The 23,647-nt window shown below is 34.6% G+C and overlaps 1 protein-coding gene across 3 annotated transcripts in view; it reads right to left on the reverse strand.

Annotated features, from left to right (window-relative positions):
- Positions 1 to 23,647, reverse strand: part of LEMD3 (LEM domain containing 3) — a 77,684-nt gene that overhangs the window by 44,911 nt on the left and 9,126 nt on the right. For all 3 annotated transcript variants that reach the window (XR_006381385.1, XR_006381384.1, XM_044228359.1), the window contains exons 2-3: positions 5,047 to 5,084; positions 1,464 to 1,530 (exon numbers count right to left, since the gene is read on the reverse strand). Coding sequence is in view for 1 of the 3 variants with exons in the window: in XM_044228359.1 (XP_044084294.1) it covers positions 1,464 to 1,530; positions 5,047 to 5,084 (105 nt within the window). In the remaining 2 variants the exon portion in view is untranslated. The remainder of the gene's footprint in view (positions 1 to 1,463; positions 1,531 to 5,046; positions 5,085 to 23,647) is intronic.

Consider the following 23,647-nt stretch of genomic DNA (forward strand, 5'->3'; position numbering starts at 1 on the left):
CCATAGCCAAATCTGCCCTACCACTGATTTTTTTATAAATGGAGTTCTATTGGAACACAGCCATACTCATCCATTTACCTATTATCTATGGCTGCTTTCATGCTATCATGGCAGAATTCAGTAACTCTTACAGAAACAACTCTGAACAGAAAGCCAAAAAACTTAATATCTGGTCCCTTCACAGAAAAAAGTTTGCTGACCCCTGCTCTAGAGGAAGAAATGTGTACCTTTAAAAGTACCCCAGAGTATGCCAATCCAGTACACTACATAAAACAATGCCATAGAGGCGCCTGGGTGGCTCAGTGGGTTAAGGCTCTGCCTTTGGCTCAGGTCATGATCTCAGGGTCCTGGGATAGAGCCCTCATCGAGCTCTCTGCTCAGCAGGGAGCCTGCTTCCTCCTCTCTCTCTCTGCCTGCCTCTCTGCCTGCTTCTGATCTCTGTCAAATAAATAAATAAAATCTTAAAAAACACACACAAAAAAATGCCATAGAGACAGCTGTAGAAGCCTGTGGTAGCCAACATCTGGTATTCCCAGCCAGAGCATATACTTAACCTATTTCTGCATACCACAGCACAACAAATAAATGTTATGAGCTTGCAGTATATGAATACGATAATAAGTCAGTTAATGTAAAGAAGGCTTTTAGTGATATACAAAGAATTATGAGCATAAAAAAACTGACCAGAGTTAAGGATCCATGCCCCCCTCAAAACAAAACAAAACAAAAGGCTGATATGAGGATGGGGAACTAAAAGGATCTCAAATGCCTCCATTCGACTAAAAAACTTCCAAATCTACCTTCTATCAGTGATCTGATTTCTACAAAAGGATCTGCTACATATGAAAGTTTAGAAAACCATACTTTTTTTCTATAGCTTCTTTAACAAGAAGATAATCCAAATCTCTTCTTTTAGATTATATGTGAAATAAGAATAACTAAAAAAAGCTAAGGTAATAAGCAGGTAAGCTGCTACTACAGCTTATAGATGTTAAAAGACTTACTAAGAGCAGAATATGAAGAAAGTGCAAAGAATCCATAAAAAAAATTCTAGAATATATTTATTTTATCCCAGGAAATGATACCTAATCAATCAGCAAAGGAAAATCTGCACTTTTACATTTAATCTAGGGTTTCAGTTAATTTACTGCTTATCCAATTTAACTGATATGTAAGCTTTCAAAATTTGTTATTACTATTAATGCAATAAAGAAATTTGATTGACCTTAGAATTATAGAATATATATTTCATCTAATACATATGGGCAGGCAGGAAAAAGGCCTTATAATTAAATATATCTATAAAATAAAAACTACTCCGTATAGGTAATAAAAACATCTAAAGAGAAAATTCACAAAGATAACACAAGACTTGGGAAAACTATTTCTACTGATATAGCATGCTATATATATAAATTAATTTTCAAAACACTTTTAGACATTATGAATGTTAAAACGATTACCTGCAAGCTGTGCCAATCGATCATGAAGCTTGTATAAAGTGTTCATCAGAAGATTTTTCTTACTTTCCTAAAAGGAAAAGGAATTATAAAATACCTAATTCAAAAACATGTACCAAATTATTTTATTAAAAAAAAAACAGTAAATAATTTAAAATCATAGAAGCTACATAATCCAAAGACAAATTCACATTTAAAGAATGGCTACCATATTTAAAAAAAAAACAAAAAACAGGGCACCTGGGTGGCTCAGTGGGTTAAAGCCTCTGCTTTTGGCTCAAGGCATGATCCCAGGGTCCTGGGATCAAGCCCCTCATTGGGCTTTCTACTCAGCAGGGAACCTGTTTCCTCCTCTCTCTCTGCCTGCCTCTCTGCCTACTTGTGATCTCTGCCTGTCAAATAAATAAATAAAATCTTTAAAAAAAAGGGTGGGGTATTAAAAAAATAAAAAACATTGGAATCTAAATCATAACTCTAAACATTTTATTTTCTTGAGGACTGACAGAGAAATTGGCATAAGGTTAGTGCTAAAAAAGGTCTTATGTGCAACAAACTCCCCCAAACACCAAAGCAAAGCTCCCAATCCTCCTTTATATGATACACACTTATATATATTGTTCTTATGAGATTTCAAGGCTGCCCTTCATGTTTTGTCTTAATCTGATTCAGTCACACAGTAAGGGAATCCATATTGACACTTTGATCATCAACCTCTTCTAGCCCCCAAAAGTGGTCCTGTATAAATTTACGAACCACTAAAGCAAAGTAAACATTTAATGAGTATCTAGTAATAGGAGTTAAGAACTCTTCTCAGCAAAGCAAGAGGCCCAGTAAAAAGATGGTTCCTGCTCTCAAGGGCAAAAACATACTTAAGTGCTAAAGCTGCAAACAAAGCATAATATAAATACAGAAAGAGAGGGAAGGGAAGATCCATTTATGGAAGAGAGAATATTTGAGTTGGGCTTCACAGAGAACAGAATTGACTAGCATTCTAGGCAGAAGAAACAGTATGATGAGCAAAGGCATAAAGGGACTGGTTACGTTTCCTACATAACCAGTCGCCTATTTTGATTCAGCACGCTACTGGAAAATAATTTGGGATCAACGGCTACGAACAAGACAATGAGTTTGACTTCATTCTAAAAACTCTGGAGGAGGAAAATAAAACAGACTTGTGCATCAGGAATAGTACTCTGAACATATGAAAGAAAACCAGAGAGGAGACCATTGCAATGTCTAAGCACCCGCCAAGTAGCGGAAGGCAATGAATGAGACGCTCAGCATTTTTTCTCCCTCAACTCTTTCAAGCAGATTCTGAATTATGCCAAACCTTATCTTCTTGTAAGTTTAAAAATCCCAACTGTTAAGCATCAGACATCAAAAAGTAACTGCTTGGGCTGAAAGTCAGGATTCTGAAAGCTATGCATTTGTGATATATAAAACCACAAATCATTTTTAATAAAGATGTTTAATATAATAAGATGAGAAAGAGTTCTAATGATAGTACAGCTTGTGGACTCGATATATAAAACCAAGATAAATCTGATTAAGCTTTGGAATTAAAGTAGCCAAGAGTTTTGAAGTTTGTTTCCTCCCTTATCTGGAAAAGGGGCCAATTTCCTTTTCTTTCATATGTCCTGATCACACACATTCTCATTCCTCCCCTTTCAAAAACAAAACTAAATCCAAAAATTTTGACACCTGTGCTCTGTGATTACATCTCTAATGAATACCAGAGGCCTGGAAATAAACTTCATCTTTTGATTCACAGATATTAACACTGGACTAGATAAATAGGAAAAAAATAACAAAATCTAATCAAATGTAATTGAATCCTATAAGACAATAAACATATTGTTAAATTCTCACATAGAGAATTTAAGCACCCAAAAAGCTAAACTATAATTTTTCAAAAATTATTTTTCCAACGGCAAGTGATTCAAAAGGACCATCTTTATATAACAAGGGTCCCAAGTGCATGATCAACTAAATTATGACCTAAATAGTTTTTATGTAGTATGTTATTAATGTGATCAATTTTGAGGAAGAAAAAGAAAAGCTTTGGTTCAGTTACCTTTAGCACCAATATGTTAAATGAGAAATAAATCTGAAAACCATGTAAGTTAAATTTAAAAGTTACATCCTTATAGAAAACTTATATTGGCTTATAGTTTCATTACAGTCATCTTCTATTCTGACTGCTTTTCCAATTGTCTCCTAACATTCAGCTTAAAAGGTATCTCATGCTGGCCTTCATAATCACCCTGAAAACCAGTTTAAAGATCTACAAATAAATCCATACTTAAAGTAAGCTTTCAAGTAATGCTTTATTAAACAAAAATGATTTTATACTGTAATTTGAAATAGCTACCTTTCAACTATCTATTTTGGTAAGGTCCAGATCTTCTTTTTAATAAGCCATACCATTCTTTGAAGCAAAGTTCTCATTCTTGGGTGGATAAAAATCAAACTATAGGGCAATTTTCCCAAATTCTCTCATATGTTGTCACCTTTAAATAGTTCCTCCTATTCTCAGCCAATTTTCTCAAGGAAATTTTCAACTGTTTGTATTAAGTCTCTCATTAAATGATAATAATGGATTTTCAACACTTAGCATGGTGCCTGGCACAGAACAAGCACTTAATAAAAGTGAAGCATCGTTATCTACATTACAATTATTACTATTATTTAGAGGTTCAGACCTTCAGTTTCTCCCATGGGGAAAATTATATAAAAGAAAATAAGGTCTTGTATTTCCAATATACAATGAGTATAATGTATGGATGCCAACTGCAACTTTATACTTAATATCGAACTGATAAAATCAACCTTTTTTAAAACAAGTATCATCACAATAGAATATTACTAAACCTAAACATAGTCAATACAAAATCCCACTCTAACAATCTAAAGTAATATTCTATGGATTTGATTACACATTATTACATATCCTTTAAGCACAACAAATAATGTTTTATATACAGGTCTATACTACTGTCAATTCCTACAGTAAATTAATAACTAATTGTGCACTATAATATAAGCTCAAATACCCTAACCTTTGAAGTGCCTTTAATGATGGTAAGTGAAAAATATTTTCAGGTGAGTAAAACTTAGGTTAAAATTAGTATTACAGATCCTTTAAATTAAAAGAAAAGGAATTATAAAGAGGTAGCCTAAGAATCATGTTTCTTTCTAAATCCTTTGCCTTCCTGATGGTTGAATAGGCATGCCTATGAACAAAAGATCCAGAGAGACAAGGTGGGGCAAAGAGAACAAAAATTGTCAAGAATATCCAGCAACTTAAACAGGCATACCTCTAAAGGTTAAGACCTGATCCCCAGATAACATACAAATACCATTTTACTTGGCAGTTGACTTTTACCTTAAGGTGATAAATAATTCAGCTCTTAGGAGAAAATCTGTTTCAGATTTAATTATATTATCATTGAAGAATACTCAAAATAAGAAAATTGTTTCAGTTTAAGAGAACTCTTAAATTAGCATTTTTTAGTTGACAGTCATCCTAATACTTTTATCATATAAAACATGAGACAAAATATCAGTATTATGATCTTCTACTTACTTGTATTTTTCCAAATGTTCCATCAAAGGGGTTTTTTACTATCAAGGAAAGAAAAAAAGAGAACTATTAGCATCATTTGAGAAAGAGAATGAGAATCCCCCTAAACAAGCCCTCTGAAATGCCAGCACGTACTCTGCTAAAACTGAATTTAACACACAAACGAAATGTAAACAAACTGATGATAATAAAAGTCAGGGAAGTAATTTTTGAGACTTACTGTATTCACCCATTCTTACTTTGAACATGTGATTTTCTCTATAATAACTGAGAGCAGTGCTCTGGTGTGTATGAATATCTGGGTTCAAGTCCCAGGTCCATCACTTACTAGTAAGCAACATGACCACGAACTAACATCTACTACTAAGCTACCCTAAGTTGTAGTTCCTTCTCCTATAAAGAAAGGATGAAACAATGATACCTACCTCATAGAGCTGTTGTAACGATTAAATGAGCTAAACCATATAAAATGCTTGCCTTAGTGTCAAGCACTTAATACATGTTACCTATTACCGTTACTGACCACATTGCTTCTACCAAACTTGTTTTCTCAAAATACAGACTGAAAGCAGTTACTACTTAAGGAAATCTACAAGATGCTTTTTAAAACTAAACTCTTTCAAAATACTTCTAATGGTTTAAAAAACTTCCTACTCATTGCTAACATCTGGAAAATTGGCAAGAAATAAGAAATAAATACTGATCAAAGTAGCTAAGAACTGTCTCGGGATTAAGTAATTTTGTATTGCCACTATGTATTATAAAAAGGATTTAACACGTTCCATCTAACTCCCCTGTACCCAACTCCTCTAAAAAAGATACAAACAAGGGGCGCCTGGGTGGCTCAGGTTAAAGTCTCTGCCTTCTGCTCAGGTCATGATCCCAGGGTCCTGGGATCGAGCCCCACATCGGGCTCCTGCTCTGCCGAGAGCCTGCTTCCTTCTCTCTCTCTGCCTGCCTCCCTGCCTAGTTGTGATCTCTCTCTCTGTCAAATAAATAAATAAAATCTTAAAAAAAAAAAAAAGATACAAACAAGTTTATAGCTAAACGTGTAGTATCTCTCATGGTTATTATTTAGAATCTCCTCCTTATCAGCTATTTGAAAATTAATGCAAAAATATTCAGACCTTTCAGATACCTGAATATCTACAACCCAGCTCACAACTAAGACTAACTGAGCCTACAAAGTAGTTCACGCTGACTAGGTTTCTTTTCTGAGGTTCTTTTCTATTTTTATTGAGAAAACAGGAAGTCCCAAAGGAACCAGGAACTGCCTGATTCTAAGAAAGTTTCATTTGAGAAACCAGTTTAACAAGGTACAAAAAAGAGCAAGGAAAAATATATCCTGAGATCATCTAAAGGGATTTTGCTAATGGATTTTTAGGCATTTTTCTAGAGTAACAGGGTTTTAATGCTAGAAAAGAAAAATTTTTGAATGATAGAAGATCAAAAGTACTCAGTAGGGGACTAGGAAGAAGAAAAAATATAGCTTAAAGATTAAATAAAATGTTATGACTCATAATAGGCTTATACTAAAAAGATACCTTTTAATAACATTAATTTTTATTAATGTAAAATTGAACAATTTAAAATAAAGCTATATTAAGTACAATATATTACAGAAAATGGCTTGACAATCTATTTAAAATAAACTGGTCATACAATACCATAACAACAAGGATTTTATTTGCCTTTTATAAGAGTAACTCTAAAAAATATTAAAACATGCAATTCTAAAAAACAGGTTTTAATGTTTATGAAGAAAGGCCACAATAGCCTTATTTTTTTTGACCGTATACAAAATCATTTTTTGTCAAGAATATTAAATGGAAAACTAACTCTTCAAGTATCTCTATGAAAGTATTACCATAGATTGTGGATGTTCTCCCACTAGAATGTCCCACTGTGAATTTCTCACTACAGGGACCATGTGTCATGTATATTTGTGTGCCGGAAGCCAAGCACAGCACCATACATACAATTAGTGCTCAACAAGTTCTTCTGGCTGTGCTATCTAGGTTAAATCCCACTGCTTTATTCTACCCTACGTATTAATACTGCAGAAGGCTGCGAAGCGTAAGCTCCAAGCAACTTGCGGTGGGGGGTGAAAGGGACAGGATAACAAAGAAAGCTATAGAGAAGAACAAATATTCTGCTGAAAGAATTGCTCTGCCCTTTATATCCTGCTAGATGTCTGCATCTTGTCTAACGGGATGAGATACCTGATAGTGTATCTTAAAAACCAGTAATGTATTTTCCATCCTACACACCTTATGTCAAAAAAATTTTTCCCCAATTTCCTATGACAACCACCAGCATTTCACAGCATAACCAAGTAGCTATAAAAATCACAAAAAATAAAAGAGCACTCATTAAAAAGGACATAATGAAACATGTATGATGAATAGCAAAATTAAAAGGACTTTATCACGAATTACAAAATATTTGAATACATCAAAATGCACAGTGTAGATTCATGGCAATACTGGGAAAATAACTACTTTCATTGTGGGGAATGTACCTAAGCACTTGTCTTCAAAGTCTTTTGTTCATAGTATAACAGTTTTTTCCTTGATTAGTTTCCTCATTGAGCACTGCACTTTTTCTTTTTACACTAAAATATCTTCCTTAAGAGAGATAACAGTTCGGCGCCTGGGTGGCTCAGTGGGTTAAGCCGCTGCCTTCAGCTCAGGTCATGATCTCAGGGTCCTGGGATCGAGTCCCGCATCGGGCTCTTTGCTCAGCAGGGAGCCTGCTTCCCTCTACCTCTCTCTCTGCCTGCCTCTCTGCCTACTTGTGATCTCTCTGTCAAATAAATAAATAAAATCTTTTAAAAAAAAAAAAGAGAGATAACAGTTCATAAATACTAGGAGGTATATTTGTAAATAAGCTTCATATTATGTTGTGACAGACTTTTATGGTGTTGTTTGTTCTTAACATACTGTGACATATCTGCTGATGGACATTCCAAAGTTTATAGGAAATATGGGTTCAAAAGTCTGCACCACTGTATAGACCATGATGAGGGCTAACTAAGATTTAGAAAACATAAAAATGGGACTACTGGGTCAATGGAGAACTCAAACTAAACTGTCAAACCAAACTGTCAACCAGTTATTTATCTTCTATGGCAAAATTACCGTGTAATCAAAATGCTTGCTGTAAAGATGCTTATAGCAAAACTACCTAGAACCACAATTGTCACCTATTAAATTAACAGACCTACTAAGTTAACAAGTAGCCTTGAGATTAAGTTTTATAAAGGAAACTCCATCTAAAAATGGCAAGTCTTAAAAAAACAAAAGCCCTCATTTATAAAACCAGCATCTTTTTCCCAAGATTTTTTCTTATTTTTAAGTAATCTCTACACCCAGCAAGGAGCTTTAAACTCACGATCCTGAGATCAAGAGTCTTGTGCTCAACCAACTGAGCCAGCAATGCATCCTTAATAACAGCATCTTTATACATCTAACTTTTATTCCCCCAAATCACTTCAGTATTTCTAACACCACATGTTAGTAACTTTTATTTCATCCAAATTGCCTATAATATTTAATGAAAACCACCCCTAGTGAAAATATACCCCCCCCAATCCACCCCCACCACCAAGTTGGCATTTATAGAGAAGAAACCATATTCCAAAAGCAACCCGCAGCAAAAAAAGTGCCACCTCATTTACAAGCTTCTTTTCTAGGCATGGACCTAAGAGTAAATTATAGTTCTTATCCCTTATCCTAAAGCAACGATAACACCACACTGATACTACAAACTTTCCTCTTCTGTCCCCAATCAGCACAACCTTGAAGCCACTGCAGCCTTAGTGCTGTCCTCCTTCATATCCTACACCGCCAACAGCTTCTCTTAACTGTTTCTTTTTTTTCCTCAAATCCTTCTGGTTTCACCATTTCTCCTTCAATTTTTTTGTTCAGATTATTTCAAACCACAAATACGCCAAACTTTTCTTTGTAAATGTCCTTAATATTTTGACTTCTCCTCCCTTTAAACTACCCTAATGACTATAAAAATCAAGTTCCTAAAAATGTTTCCTTAATTATACTACTACATCCCTCAAAATCGTCAAATGATTTCCCATCAGATTTTGTTTCAAGGAAGTAATTCTAACTTTGTGATACTCTCCTATGTACTCAGACACACTGCTGACATTCCTTCTCCAAACTTCTCTTTCACATCAATTCCAAAAATGTTATAGTTTTACTGATTCTTTGTTAACTTTTTTCATTTTCTTACACTGAGATCCAATTCATTAACCACTACAAATGCCCAGATAAAAAGGAAAAAATTAAGTGTATCAACCTATAAATGTATTCACAAATATATGTCTAATGTTGATCAAATAAATTGCTATTTTCCTGAGAAAGGCTCCATTTTGGTCACTCAATAGCAGTAAAAAGAAAAGCCTGTGTGTGCCCAAAGTTCACAATTCAAAAAGAAAAAGGTTTTCATTTAATAATTATTTATTGAGTACTTTGTGCTAGGCATTGGAAATGTGACAATAAATTTTAAAAATCCCTACCCTCAAGGAGCTTATGTTAGAAGAGACAATGTACAAATACATTTTAAAAATATATGGAAGGCAAATGGTTCTCAGCACTTTGGAGGCAAAACAGCAGGAAAGGAGCTTGATGCGAGGGAGGAAAGCAGTATTAAATAAGATGGTCAAAGAAGGCCATATTAAGAAGACTGCATTTGAAGAGAAACCTGAAGGAACATAGGTGACAAGCTTTGTGGATACCTGAAAGATGTTTACAGACCGAAAGAACAAGTATACAGGCTTTGAAGTGATAGCATGCTTGCCAGATTATTCCTAGAAATGTAACAGAGTGGAGAGGGCAAACAGCAAGAAATGCAGTCAAACCAGTAAGATTATTTACAGGAGTCAGTAGGTACAGATAATGTAAGGGACCTTGGTGACTCATTTATATTACTCTGAACAGGAAACCTCACAGAATTCATTTTATTCAGCTTATGCTATTAAAAAAAAAAAAGCCCATGTAATAAGTAATAAGGATTGGGACTAGTCTCTACAGTTAAGTTTAAGAATCCTAAGCATTTAGACAATAAATGATCTGCTGTTCAAGACTCAGGAAAACTGAGGAAACAGAACACACAGGGTGTTTTCCTTTCTCCAGAAAACTGACTCCCAACTTCAGTCAGCCTCAACATTCTTCTGTTCTGAATATTTCAAACTATCATCAATTATCAATCAGTATACAAAATATTCTGCCGGGAGGAACTAAACATTTTTCTAAAGACATACAAATAACCGACAAGTACATGATGCTCAATATCGCTAATCATCAGGGAAATGCAAATTAAAATCACGTGAGGTATCACCTCACACCTGTTAAAACGGCTACCTTCAAAAAGATGAGGTAACAAGTATCTGTGACGATGTGGAGAAAAGGGAATTTTGTGCACTGCTGGTGAGATGTAAATTGATGCAGCCACTTTGGAAAACAGTACGAAGGTTCTCCCCCAAATTAAAAATAGAACCAACATATAATCCAGCTAATCCCACTACCAGATATATATAACCAAAGGAAATGAAAACAGGATCTTGAGGAGATCTCTGCCCACCCATGTCCACTACAGCACTCTTCCCAACAGCCAAGATATGGAAACAACCTAACTGTCCATCAACAGATGAATGGATGAAGATGCAGTACGTGTGTGTGTGTGTGCGCGCGCACGTGTTTGTGTGTGTGTGTACTCTCGCAAAATGGAATATTCCTCGGTCACCACAAAGAAGGAAATCCTTCCATTTGTAACATGGATGGATCTTCATGGCATTACGCTAAGTGAAATCAAGTCTGACAGAGAAAGACAAATACTGTATGATATCATTTATACGTGGGATCCAAAAAAGTCAAACCCAGAAAAGAGTAGAGTGGTGGATAGCAGCAGCTGGGTAGTCTGACAAACAGGGACTGCTGAGGATATACATTGCAGGTATGAGATCAAAAAGTTCTGGGGATCTAATGCGTAGCTTGGTGACTATAGCTAATAATACAGCAAGCTGCTAAGAGAATAGATCTTAAATGTTCTCAACACACACACAAAAGTGGTAACTATGTGACAGGATGGAGGTGTTAACTAATGCTATGGTAGCAATCATTTTTGCAATACATAAATATATCAAATCAACACACTGTATACCTTAAACATACACACTGTTATGTGCCAATTATATTTCAGTAGAGCCAAAAAAATGTTCTGCCAAAAAGACACCAAGCCTTCAATCCTTCTGGTCTTCTTGAAGCCTGTTTCTCCTTCTCCTTCATTTGTCAAGGTCCTGCGTGCAGCTCTGCTAGAGCTGTGAAGGATGCCTAACTACTGCAGCTCACTGTGACCTTCCCCTTCTCAGAACCCCAATGCATTTACTGTCAGTATCTCTGCTAACTTTTATTATAATTTAACTATTTGCTGTTTGTTTCCTCCCACAACAAGACTACGAAGTCTCTACCTATCTCAATGCCTCACAGATATCTGATGCTAAATATATTCTGAATGAACAGCAGCTTGAAGGCACACTGCAGTCTCCTAGAATAACAGCTGCACTGTGCCAGAGGGGTACCATAATCCTGATTACTCTACAACCTTTTCCTTTGAATAAGAAGGAAATTATATTTATTAATCTTTTGGTAGATTCCAGGAATACTGATGCCATGTACTCAGGCATGAAGTAAACTTCTACCACTATTTTAAAGCAGGTATTACTTCCACTTTTATGGACAGAAAAATAGATGCATGATAAGGTTAGGTTGCTTCCTGGCAGGAAACCGTTTTAAAAGCTGGGATCCAAACCTACATCTGACTCCAAAGCCTACTTTCTTTTCATTATATAAAAAACAACTACACAAAAGAAAATATTTGTTCTATTTAGTTTAAGGAAAGCATTCTCCTCTAGAACTTTCTCTAGATATGGAATTATTAAACTTCAATCTCCTTATGATGTAATGCATGAAAAAATGTCCAAAATGAGGATGAGGAGAAGACGCTGCTGTTGGAGAATACACTGTTATCTCTTAGATACGCAAAATTCTTCAAAACCAAGCTCTCTAACTGTAGTCTAGGCAAAGATTTTTCCATGATCTATCAAAGTATAAAGTGACCCACGGCCAGCAGGGACAGCATTAGTCACTCTCCTCTGTGCTGCCATGGCACTTTGTTCATAAGACTACTATAAAACTTATCAGAAGGCATCAGTTAAAAAAAAAAGTCATAATTTTCTGACTTAGAACTACATCTAAACAACAATTTGGCTTCATCTTTCAACAAGATATTCATAGACATACATCAAGTGCCCATTATGTGCCAGACAGAGATTAGTTAGTTTCAGGTGATTAAAAATAAAAATATGTAAGCCCTGTCCTCTGGGCTGGAGAGCGGTAGCTGTAGACATGCACTTTCAAAGTCAGTCTCTCATAATTTTTAAACTCTATGACCTTAAGGCTGGTTTTAGTCTTTGGAAACTTCAAGTCATCTAGACACAGTGAAATTCAACTACCTAAATGACCAATTATCTCTGAGTTGCACCCTTTTGTAAACAGACATTCAAGTTCTCAAATCCCATATTCTAGCTTCAGTGGCTTAAACAGAGCATAATTATATGCGAAGAAATGGGGAGTAGGGGACAAATGTTTCCAACAGCTGCAGAACACTGCACCTGTGTGTGCAGCAAACTCTTCTGCATTTCACCATCAGCCAGACTGATCTAAAAATGGACAGGGTGAACAAGGCAGCACATTCTTTTGCAACATAGCCCATTGCCCATTTGTTCTCTGAAAGTTCTCCAATTGTTTCATAGCTCTATTAAATAAACAGTCATTCTAAAATACAGGAACAGTTTATGTCAAGTATACTTAATAAATTACTCTAAATATTCATATTATATCAGTAAGCAAAACAAGTTTTGACAAAAACTGGCTACTATGAAACTTGCCTAAGGTAAACTCTTATACCACTACCCTTGCTCTCCTCATAATAACCTTTCCATTTTTACCCACCTATCTTTCTGGATTTACAGACCTAGATGGAGATAACAAGTGAAGGAAGGAAGGAGAGCAAAACCTCAAAAGCTTCTCCACTTCTCAGATCCCATAGGAATCTCAACTTTTCACTTGCCCTGTTTTAAGAAAGGCAACAATGTGTGCTGCTTCCAAAAAAGCTATTGTTAACGAATAACAGAACATACATCATGATTTTATAAAATCAAAGGGGCTTTAAATGTGGATTTGATAGTACTAAGAATAAAATAAAAACTGAAATAATGTGTCCAAGAAAATAAAAGACCAAAACCTATAATTAAGTTGACAATAGCCTTATTATTTGTTTGGTTCTTATTCTACATCTCTGTATTATAAAGAACAATTATGGGTCTCTTTCAACCTTGTCATCACTTGAAAATCTCACATTTGCTCACCATGAAAATGAAGACTCCATGGGGAGGATAACAGACTGTAATTGAGATTTCTGTCTTTATCCAAGCACCAATTTCATATTATAATTGTATCCCAAATTTGGGATTTCTATAACAAAAGCCATATGAAAGACTTCTAACCATAGACGGTTCAACAAGTATTTATAGAGCATATTCTATAGACTATGTTATGAGAACACAGTGCTTAAGGACTAGTGGAGATAAACGAGTAGCTATGATATATAACATAATCAATACCACCTTAGAGTTTAGTATCAAGTACTTCAGGAATTCAGAAAGGGGTAAGTAACTTCTGCTTAAAATACTTTCAAGCCTTTAAAACAAATCAAGAGTAATAAAATGGAATGAACTACTGGAAAATGCAACAATGATGAACCACAAAAAATATGCTGAGTGAAAAAAGCCTCACAAAAGAGTATTCTACAAATCACTTATATGAAGTTTTAGAACCAAAACTAATCTACGGCGAAAAAATCAGAACAGTGATAAGAGTATTGATATGGGATGAACTTTTGGAGGTGAAGGTTACATCCGTAGGGATTTAAGTTGCACAGCTGGATGCATCTGTCAAAACTCATTGGACAGTAAATATTGGTACATCTGACTGCAAATAAATTTTACAAAAAAAAAAAAAAACTCTCACTCTAGTTAACAATATGCATGACATATGTAAAGGTTAAGTATCCTAATGTTTTCAATTTAATCTGAAGTACATTTTTTAAAAAGACAGAATGAAGAATGGACAGAGTGATAGATAAGATACATAATAAAGCAAATACAAAAAAATTAACTGTAGAGTTTAGGTGTGGGTATATGAGTGCTCAGAGCACAATTCTCTCAATTTCTTATTTCAAACTTTTCTTTATAAAATGCTGGGGGAGGGAAAGTATTTAAACAATATTTGCTGATGCTGCAAACATCCTAACGGAGAATTGGTAAAAGATCACTTCAGTACCTAGAATACATTTGGTAAAAACCCTAACTTTAAATAATGTACTAGAAAAAACATTTTCTTCCTTCCAATTCAATCTAAATTCTTAACAAATCAAAAACTTGAAAATTTCTTCTTCCTTTGCAAAAAACTAAAAAAGTTACTGTAACATAAAGGGTTTTTTTGTTTTGTTTTGTTTCAAAGAGACCTGGCTAATATAGTCTTATTTTGCAAAATTCATATAATTCACATTTACAAATAAGATTTTAAGTTATCTTTTTTACTAAAATGATGTCAGAAACTTGGCACACAGAAAAAGAGCCATAGGAGCTGATGTCTAGTAAAAATAAATGCTTCATAAATATTCAAAATTATTTTCTAATATGCTTCACTATTCGGTTGGAGGTAATTCACTGACAAGTGATTTTAAGACTGACACATTATTGACCTAAAAAAAAAGTATTACCAAATTTGAAAGCTAGATGACTAGCAAATCAAGAAAATATCAAAATACTTCACATTTAAGAGACTTCAATGTTAGTCTGTCCCTTCGCAAAATGAACTCTGATATCTTAATGGAGAATCTGTAACTCGAGATTTCAAAGAATTACCAATTACTGAATCTAATAATAATAACTAAAATTAAAATTCCCATTAAAAAAAAGTTTAATCCAAGAGATGACTTTTACAGTTCAAGAAAATTCCAAAACTTACTCTAGGACAAAAGAGAAAGTTAATAATCAATCTTTCCCCACCCAAACACACACACACACACCCCTAAGTCTTAATGGCTCAAAACTTCAGAGGGAAGCAATTAGGCTGCTGTCTCCATCTAACTTTGTCTGCTAAAGACACTCCTGTAGCTTACCAATGTTGGGAGGAAAGTACCATAACACATTCAAATGACACAAAGCAATATATCTACTTAAATTACAGGAGCTTCATCCTACTACACTGCACAAGGTCCAAAAGACTGAGTGATCTGCTTTTTCAGTACTTTCACAGATTTTGTCTTTAAAACCATTTTGCACATATGCCAATTAAAGAATTATGCTGCTGCATGGTGACAAGTGAATAGAAAAATAAAAGCATGTCAACCCACAAAGGTTAGATACAAACCTATAAATAATACCAAGCATCTGTGTAACAGATAACTTGGCACCCAAACGAATTTATGCTAATGCAATACTGTAATTTATTAAACATGGTGACAGCTCACTGTATTAAGAGATTTTAAACATTAACTGTTACACACTAGAGACTGTCTCTGACACTTCCTCAAGGTTTACACTGCCAAGAATAAAGTGGAATTGTATTATAACAAGGTCTGTTCTGAAAGAATATTGCTAAATGAGAATCTGGAGAATCTGGAGATCTGTGATATCCTGTACAACCTACCTCCAGTGCAATGCAATAAAGCAAGAGGCATTTCTCATACAATTAAACACAAGTCTTCTCTTCTATGGAGTAACACTCTCAATCACAATGCACTCTGTGTTTAACATTGTAAATGACTAGAGATAGTTAATTTTGTACCACACAAGGAAAATAGGCAGATTTTAAAAAAACTGAAGAAAAGCTACACTGCAATGATAAGGGAAGACCCCTGCCAAAAATTTTTATAATGCCTGAATTTTTTTTACTAATTGCCAAAATTTGCACTTATCAGGGATAGAATCTGAGTTAATGAAATCTTATATTGAAAGTACCATCACCTTGAGAAGAAGACTTTTTACCAGTTAAATTAGCCAGTCAGTCAGTCATTTGAACATTACAACTGATCCCCTGACATTTATTATGAATGACTTAAAAACAAATTCTAAAATATAACCAGTGTATTTACCTGACAGCATGCTTTAAAAGCAATGCTTCTCCATCTCTGAAGAAAAAGGACTTCTTCATCTTTATCGACATTCAGATTCCCACAATAGTATTTTTAATATTCACTTACAAAGAAAAAAATGACAAAATGCTACCATGAATAATTTTTTGTATTCTAACCACAGCAACATTGATATACAGCTGCAAACAATACACAATATGAGAAAACCAAATCATCAGTCAGGTCCTCAAACACGCTGTAAGAGGTACAGCTCCCAAATGTTCTCAGCCCATAAGTTAAGAACTACTGACATAAATTCTAAATGAGAAATGTAGGCAACCTAACTACTATACATATAAAGATGAAGGATGATTTAGAGAGGTGGAACGAAGCTCTGATTTCATACTGCCTCAATCCTCACTAAAGATAATCACATTTATCAAATTTTATCAAAAAATCATATGATTTTTATTATGAGAATTCTACAACATTGCAAATTTAATCAGATAGCTTTCCCTAACATTTGGCTAAAGTAGCTGAATTAAGGGAATAAAAGAAGTTGAAATTTGATAAAGGAGAGGGTATACAAAAGGGGAATGCAGTAGAGTACAATGGTTAGAGGATGAGCTTTCAAAACATGGTAGGGTTCAACCAACAACAACTCCCCTCTCTTACCTATATAACCTTGGACAAAGTGATGAAGCTAATCCTCCATTAGAGTCCTCACTCATAAAACATTTAAAATGCTTAAGAATAATAAATGTTTACATTTGCCAAGCACCCAGTAAATGGACCTACTCTTTTATGCAGAGTGAAGTTAAGTCACAAAAGACAAACACTGTATGATCTCACTTATATGTGGAACTAAAAAAAAAAAACTCATAGGTATAGAGAACATACTGATGGTTGCCAGAGACAGGGATGGGGTGGAGTGTGCCTGAGTGACTCAACTGGTTAACCATCCCACTCTTGATTTCAGCTCAGGTCATGATCTCAGCTCAAGGTTGTGAGATCAGAGCACTGGGTATGGAGCCAGCTTGCTTAAGATTCTTTCCCCCTCTTCCTCTGCCCCTCCCCCTCCCTCTCTTATAAAGAAAAAATAGGTAAAGGTGGTCAAAAGGTACAAACTTCCAGTTGTATCCCCAGCATAAGTCCTGGGGATAAAATGTACAGCATGGTGACTATGGTTAATTTCACTGTACTGTATATTTGTACTGTATATTTGAAAACTGTCAAAATAGTAGATCCTAAAGCTTCTCATCACAAGAAGAAAAACTACGTGAGGTGATGGATGTTAACTAAATTTACCGTGGTAACCATTTTGTGATATATACATATCAAATCATTATGTTATACAACTAAAACTAATACATAATGTTGTATTTATATGTCGATTATCTCTCAATTAAAAAAAAAAAGATTTGAAGTATTGAGCACTTGGATATTTGGCCAGACTATAGCAAAACAAGAGGAAGCTAGGCCAGTATAAGAAGAATTAAAAGATGAAAAAGTATGAGAAATGGTGGAGAGGATGCAGCAAAAGGGGAACCTCCTACACTGTTGGTGGGAATGCAAGCTGGTGCAGACACTCTGGAAAACAGTAAGGACTTTCCTCAAGAAGGTAAAAAGAGAGTTACCCTACAATCCAGCAATTGCACTACTAATTATTTATCCCAAAAATACATATATAGTGATCTGAAGGGGTACCCGCACCCCAATGTTTATAGCAGCAATGTCCACAATAGCCAAACTAGGAAAAGAGCCCAATGTCCATCGACAGATGAATGGATAAAGATGTGGTATGTATATACAATGGAATATTATGCAGTCATCAAAACCCCAAAAATCTTGCCATTTGCAACAACGTGGAGAGAACTAGAGGCTATTATGCTAAGGGAAATAAGTCAACCAGAGAAAGACAATTGTATGATTTCACTCATATATGGAATTTAAGAAACAAAAGAGAATCATGGGGGAAGGGAGGGAAAAATAAAACAAGACAAAATCAGAGAGGGAGACAAACCATAGGAGACTCCTAATCATAGGAAACAAATTAAGGGGGTTGCAAATTAAGGGTTGCAGGAGAGGGGGGAGGGGAGGTGGGATAACTGGGTGATGGACATTCAGGAGGGTACATGATGTAATGTCTTATGTTTTACATAAGACTAATGAATCACTGAACTCTACCTCTGAAATTAATAATACGCTACATGTTAACTGAATTCAAATTTTTTTAAAAAATGAAAAAGTGTAAGGAAATGTAAAAAGTCAAAAAATAAATTTGCTTCCTCATCCAACTCCCACAGAAGATGAGCCACAGTGCTGAGGACCCAAAAGTTAAACCAATACTGTATCAGTACTAAAAAAAGACATAAATTTTAAATAGGCTTCTATGCGCTAGCTTAAAAAGCAGTATGTAAACATTTCCAAGTTCAAACAACTATTTTACAGATGATCTGGAAGACAACCCATTCAAAAATTAAGGACTGCCCATTTTTTCCCTTTGGAAGTAAACAGCTTGACTTTGTGAGCAAACATTCTCTAGTAATCAGAATGTAGTTCAAAGAATTTATTCAGATTCATTAAGGAGATATTGTTAAGTGCAAATCTACCATAAAATAGCACCTTGTGAAAGAACTGAGATAGTTTTTACAATTGAAAGAGCATGATGAATAAAAGCATCCCAAAATCTTTCTCAAAAGGCAAGATACTGAAATCCTTAAAATTTTTCATATTGGCCAACAAAAGCTTTATTAGTCATTCTGTTTTCATTTTTCTAAATCGGAGCTAACTTTCCCCTTATCTCTTGGGACAGTCATGCGACAGAACCAAAAGGCCCTCCCTCTCTCCTACATGTCTAGTCTGAAGAGCTATACAAAGCAGTTTACAACAGGAAATGGTCAGAAGAATATAAAGGAATATTCCAAATAAGAAATGAGTGAGAATTTAGGGGACATCACTTCTGCTTTAAACTAAGAAGTCCTTTATGCCACTTTATACCCTTATATCATCAAACATGGCCACTTATCCAGGGCAGGTAGGTGAGAGATTTAGTTCTGCCACTGTTCTGTTATTTCTAATTCACTGTAGTGACTTACGATTTAAATACTCCATATTTGTACTGTATTTCTATTAGACAGCTCTGGTCTAAACAAATCACATCTTTGATATAGTTTCAAATGGGAAATGGGAGGAAAATTTCATTATGTACTTCATATCAACGATATAGGAGACTGAGATCCTAATGCACTTTAAATTCCTTATAACTTAAGTAGCATGATTTTAACATCCTGCTTATCAAGTCCATTTTATTATTTTATGCCCCCCAATCTCTCGATTATCACCATTCAGTCTATTGCCTATTCACAGGGACAAACCTTATCTTCCCACTTCCGCAGTAATAGTGTTCATGGCATCTGACAAACTCGCTGAAAAACAACATGTGAAAGGCCAGCCTTCTCTACCAGCTGCAAACATTGTCTGTTCTTCAGATAATGTTAACAGAAGCTGACTCTAAAGACCTATCCACATTCCCAAGAAATTTCTTCGGTCTCAAATTCACTACTCTATTTTGGATTAAAGCAACGTATTTCATCTCTGACTCTCCTATCAGCAAATCAACTTTCTAACGGTCAACAAGAGTAAAATCTAATTTCAAATTGTGCTTCATTGCCTATTAAATTAACATAACTGCAAAAATAAGAATATTCCTTTTCAGCACCCAGAAATAAAGCAGTAATTAGGTAATATAAAAAGAGGACTCCTTTTATCTCCTTGGACAGCTTGAGAGTAAGCTTGAAAGATACTGACAATTATTATAAATTTAATGGACTCTTCTATTACTTATTAACATCACTGACAGGACATGTCATACACGGTGCTGACCACGTGTTGTTTAAGTAGACTACTGTAGCTGGGAAATTGTAAATTAATGTATTAAAAGTATAGCTATGTATCACTTCAAATTTCTCCAAAGCACTTTCATAGACATTATCACCTTAGTTTCCTACAAAGATCATTGATTAGAAGTTGATTTTATTATCCACTAACTTGACAGATGCAAAAGCCAAGGCCCAGAGGTTCCAAGTGACTTACCTGCCCAAATAAAGTCAGTAGGTGAAAAAAGATGCATAAAAAAAACTACTGCCGCCTAGTGGTTAAGATTGTGGACCCTGAAGTCAGATCATGGGTTCAAATGGCTGGCTCCAAAACTTAGTAGCTGTGGGATACTGGACAAGTCACCTGTAACCATATTCCACCTACATTTCAGTTTTCTCAGATAATATTTAGTAGCTCCCCTCATAAAAACTAAGATAAAATGCCCATACATAGAAAGTTCTCAATAAATGCTTTTATCATTTAAGGCTTTAGAATTTGAAAGATGGAACATTTGGAGACGACATGTTTCAAAAACAAGACTTTTTGTCATAAGCATAAGAATACTTCTAGAACATCTTGTACTATAATCATAAACACTTCATACTGATAACATTTTCATTTTTGGCAAATTCATTCTTCATGTCTTGTCCTTTTTTACTTTTTAAAATATTTCTAAAAATCTGCAAGAAATGGAACTATTTCGTTTGTATAGCATACACATTGTGGTAAACACATTGTGGTAAACACATTGTGTTTACACATTGTGGTAAACTTTATTATAGGGCATACTCAAATATGCAGAAATTAATTTTTCACATTATGTTTTCTAAGTCACAATACTGTAACCAAATCTCAATTCTGGGGGCTATTTAATACATAGATATTTTGGAGAAAGAAGAGAATGCCACCATGATGTGGGAGAAAGGGAAGCAGTTTATGTATCTTGGCAAAGAGTTTCACTCCTATAGTTCTAGAAAGTATATACTCAACTTCTGATATTATGTGGCACACAGTAGGTGCTCAATAAGTAATTTATAAGTGGGTGAATGGATGAATGAAGAGAATAAACTTAATTGTGCTTCAAGTAATTAAATCAAACAAGAAAGTGTCTGTGATATCATGGGGGAGGTACCCTTACAAACCTACAAAGTCATTAATTAGGTTGACCAAGGGTCTAAACCATAGCCCAGGGACTAGAAGAAACCATTATTCTAAGATTCGCCCTTCCCCTAATTAATTTCAATGACGCTCTCCATATGGAGGTTTAAAAAAGTGTATCTAGGTGAATTCCTATAGAGCTTCCCTTGTAAGTGTAAAGTGCTTTCAGGAATTACAGACAATCAGCAAATTCCTTTTGTACATATACATATAAAAGGAGTCCCTAACTGCAAAACATTATTAATGCTCTGCTATGTGTTAAAATGCTCAATGCTCCTAAAGCATTTTTTTTTCTATTCAGTCACATTCAAGGCAAGAACCAATTGTTGGTGCATAGTCATCACTCAGTTCAAGACAGCTGAACTAAACTCTCACATAATTTTGCACCCAAGACTTGTTTCTAAATGTTAGTTTGCCACTTGATATCATTTTAAGCAAAAAGCTGTGGCCACTAAGCAATAAATCTGCTACCCAGATTAAGAAAAAACAAAAAACAAAAAACCACAGTGTAATTTTAAATCTATACCTTTAGAACTAAAGAAAAAATTAAGACATCATAAAAGTAATACATTATGGCTTCCACATGATGGATCTGTTATCTTATTTTCAGACATTAGTATCTGTTACTATAAATTTTTATAATCCCTTTAAAAAGTTAATTTCTTTAGAAATCAATTTTCAAAGGAATGATGTCAAACATGTAAAATTTAACTACATCAAACAAGTATTATAACCTAAACACTTTCTTCCTGGTCAACTCACTTAATAATTTTGACAGTGTTGTTAATAAAAGATTATTAACTAAATCAAGATTTTTTTTAAAATGAGGCTCAGGTTAAAGTATACATTATTAAAACATCAAAGTCGAGGTTATTGTTCAACCGCACTGCTACTGGTTCAATTTAAAATCTTTCAAAAATAAATTCTGAATATGGAAGTCAAAATCTAAAGTTATCCAACAATAATTGTCATTAACAATTTCCACAATTAGTATGAGGCTGCATTCCCAAATTAAATGGTAGCTATTTTTAGCGCAAAGTAAATGTAAGATTAAAATAAAGATTATTATAATTTTCATAAAGAAATCACTATTACTTGTTTATCACACTTATAGAAGGAGATTTCCAATACTTGAAGGTATACTTCATTTTTTTTTTTTTAAGATTTTATTTATTTATTTGACAGAGAGAGATCACAAGTAGGCAGAGAGGCAGGCAGAGAGAGAGGAGGAAGCAGGCTCCCTGCCAAGCAGAGAGCCCGATGCGGGGCTCGATCCCAGGACCCTGGGATCATGACCTGAGCCAAAAGCAGAGGCTTTAACCCACTGAGCCACCCAGGCGCCCCAGGTATACTTCATTTTTAAACTACTTAAAAACTAGATTAAATCTCTCTCTGCACTGATGTTACAAATCTCTTTGCAGTAAGGTTCCTTTTACTTATGTAAAATATTTTTCAGAGGTAAAGTTAACATAAAATAATTAATGAGCAGTAAGAGTTTAGTTTTAAAACTTTACAACTCTACTGAGGAATCGTGAAAATATCTGATTTTTTAAAAGTACCCCTGAAATTACAGAACGGATCATTTCCACTGAAAGAAATATAAGCATAGAAAAAACATGTATGAATTTTTTTTTTTAAGAAGCAAAAAAATGGGAGAACAAACATACAAAAGATCTTTACATCTTAAAAATGGAACAATGGAAAAACATAAGTTTTAAAGTGGTATTGTAAAATCAGAAGACTACCAGTTTTAGACAGCAAATCTTTCCTTTTTTGGGGGGGTCTTTCTCAGACTTTTTAAAATTTATTTTTTATTATTATTAACATATAATATATTGTTTCAGGGATACCGGTCTGTGATTCATCAGTCTCACATAATTTACATGCTCACAACACATACCCTCCCCAATGTCCATCACCCAGCCCTACCCATTCCTTCCCACCCCCTCCACTTCAGCAACCCTCAGTTTGTTTCATGAAAGTAAGAGTCTCTTACGGCTTCTCTTCCAAAAATTAGAAAGAGTGTCACGCTTTACAGTTTTACATATTATTTATTATAGTTTGCATTATATTAGAGCAGACTGGCCCACTCATGTTATCAGTGAATTAATGAATTAATCTAAAACCTTAAGTAAGGATAGTCTCACAGGATTCCTAACTGTCGCCTAAGTATGAATTTGTACCTCGTTGTCCTAAAGTTGTTAGATTTCAGATTATTCCTGACATTTCTAGGATTTCATGCATTAATCTGCTTCACCCACCCATTTATCTTTCATAATTTTCTGGATAACAATTATGGTAGAGAACATATACACAGTCCTCATGTACAAAATGCCTCAAGAAGGCTGAGTAA

Source organism: Neovison vison, chromosome 12 (assembly GCF_020171115.1).
Source record: "Neovison vison isolate M4711 chromosome 12, ASM_NN_V1, whole genome shotgun sequence".
Taxonomy (NCBI): Eukaryota; Metazoa; Chordata; class Mammalia; order Carnivora; family Mustelidae; genus Neogale; species Neogale vison.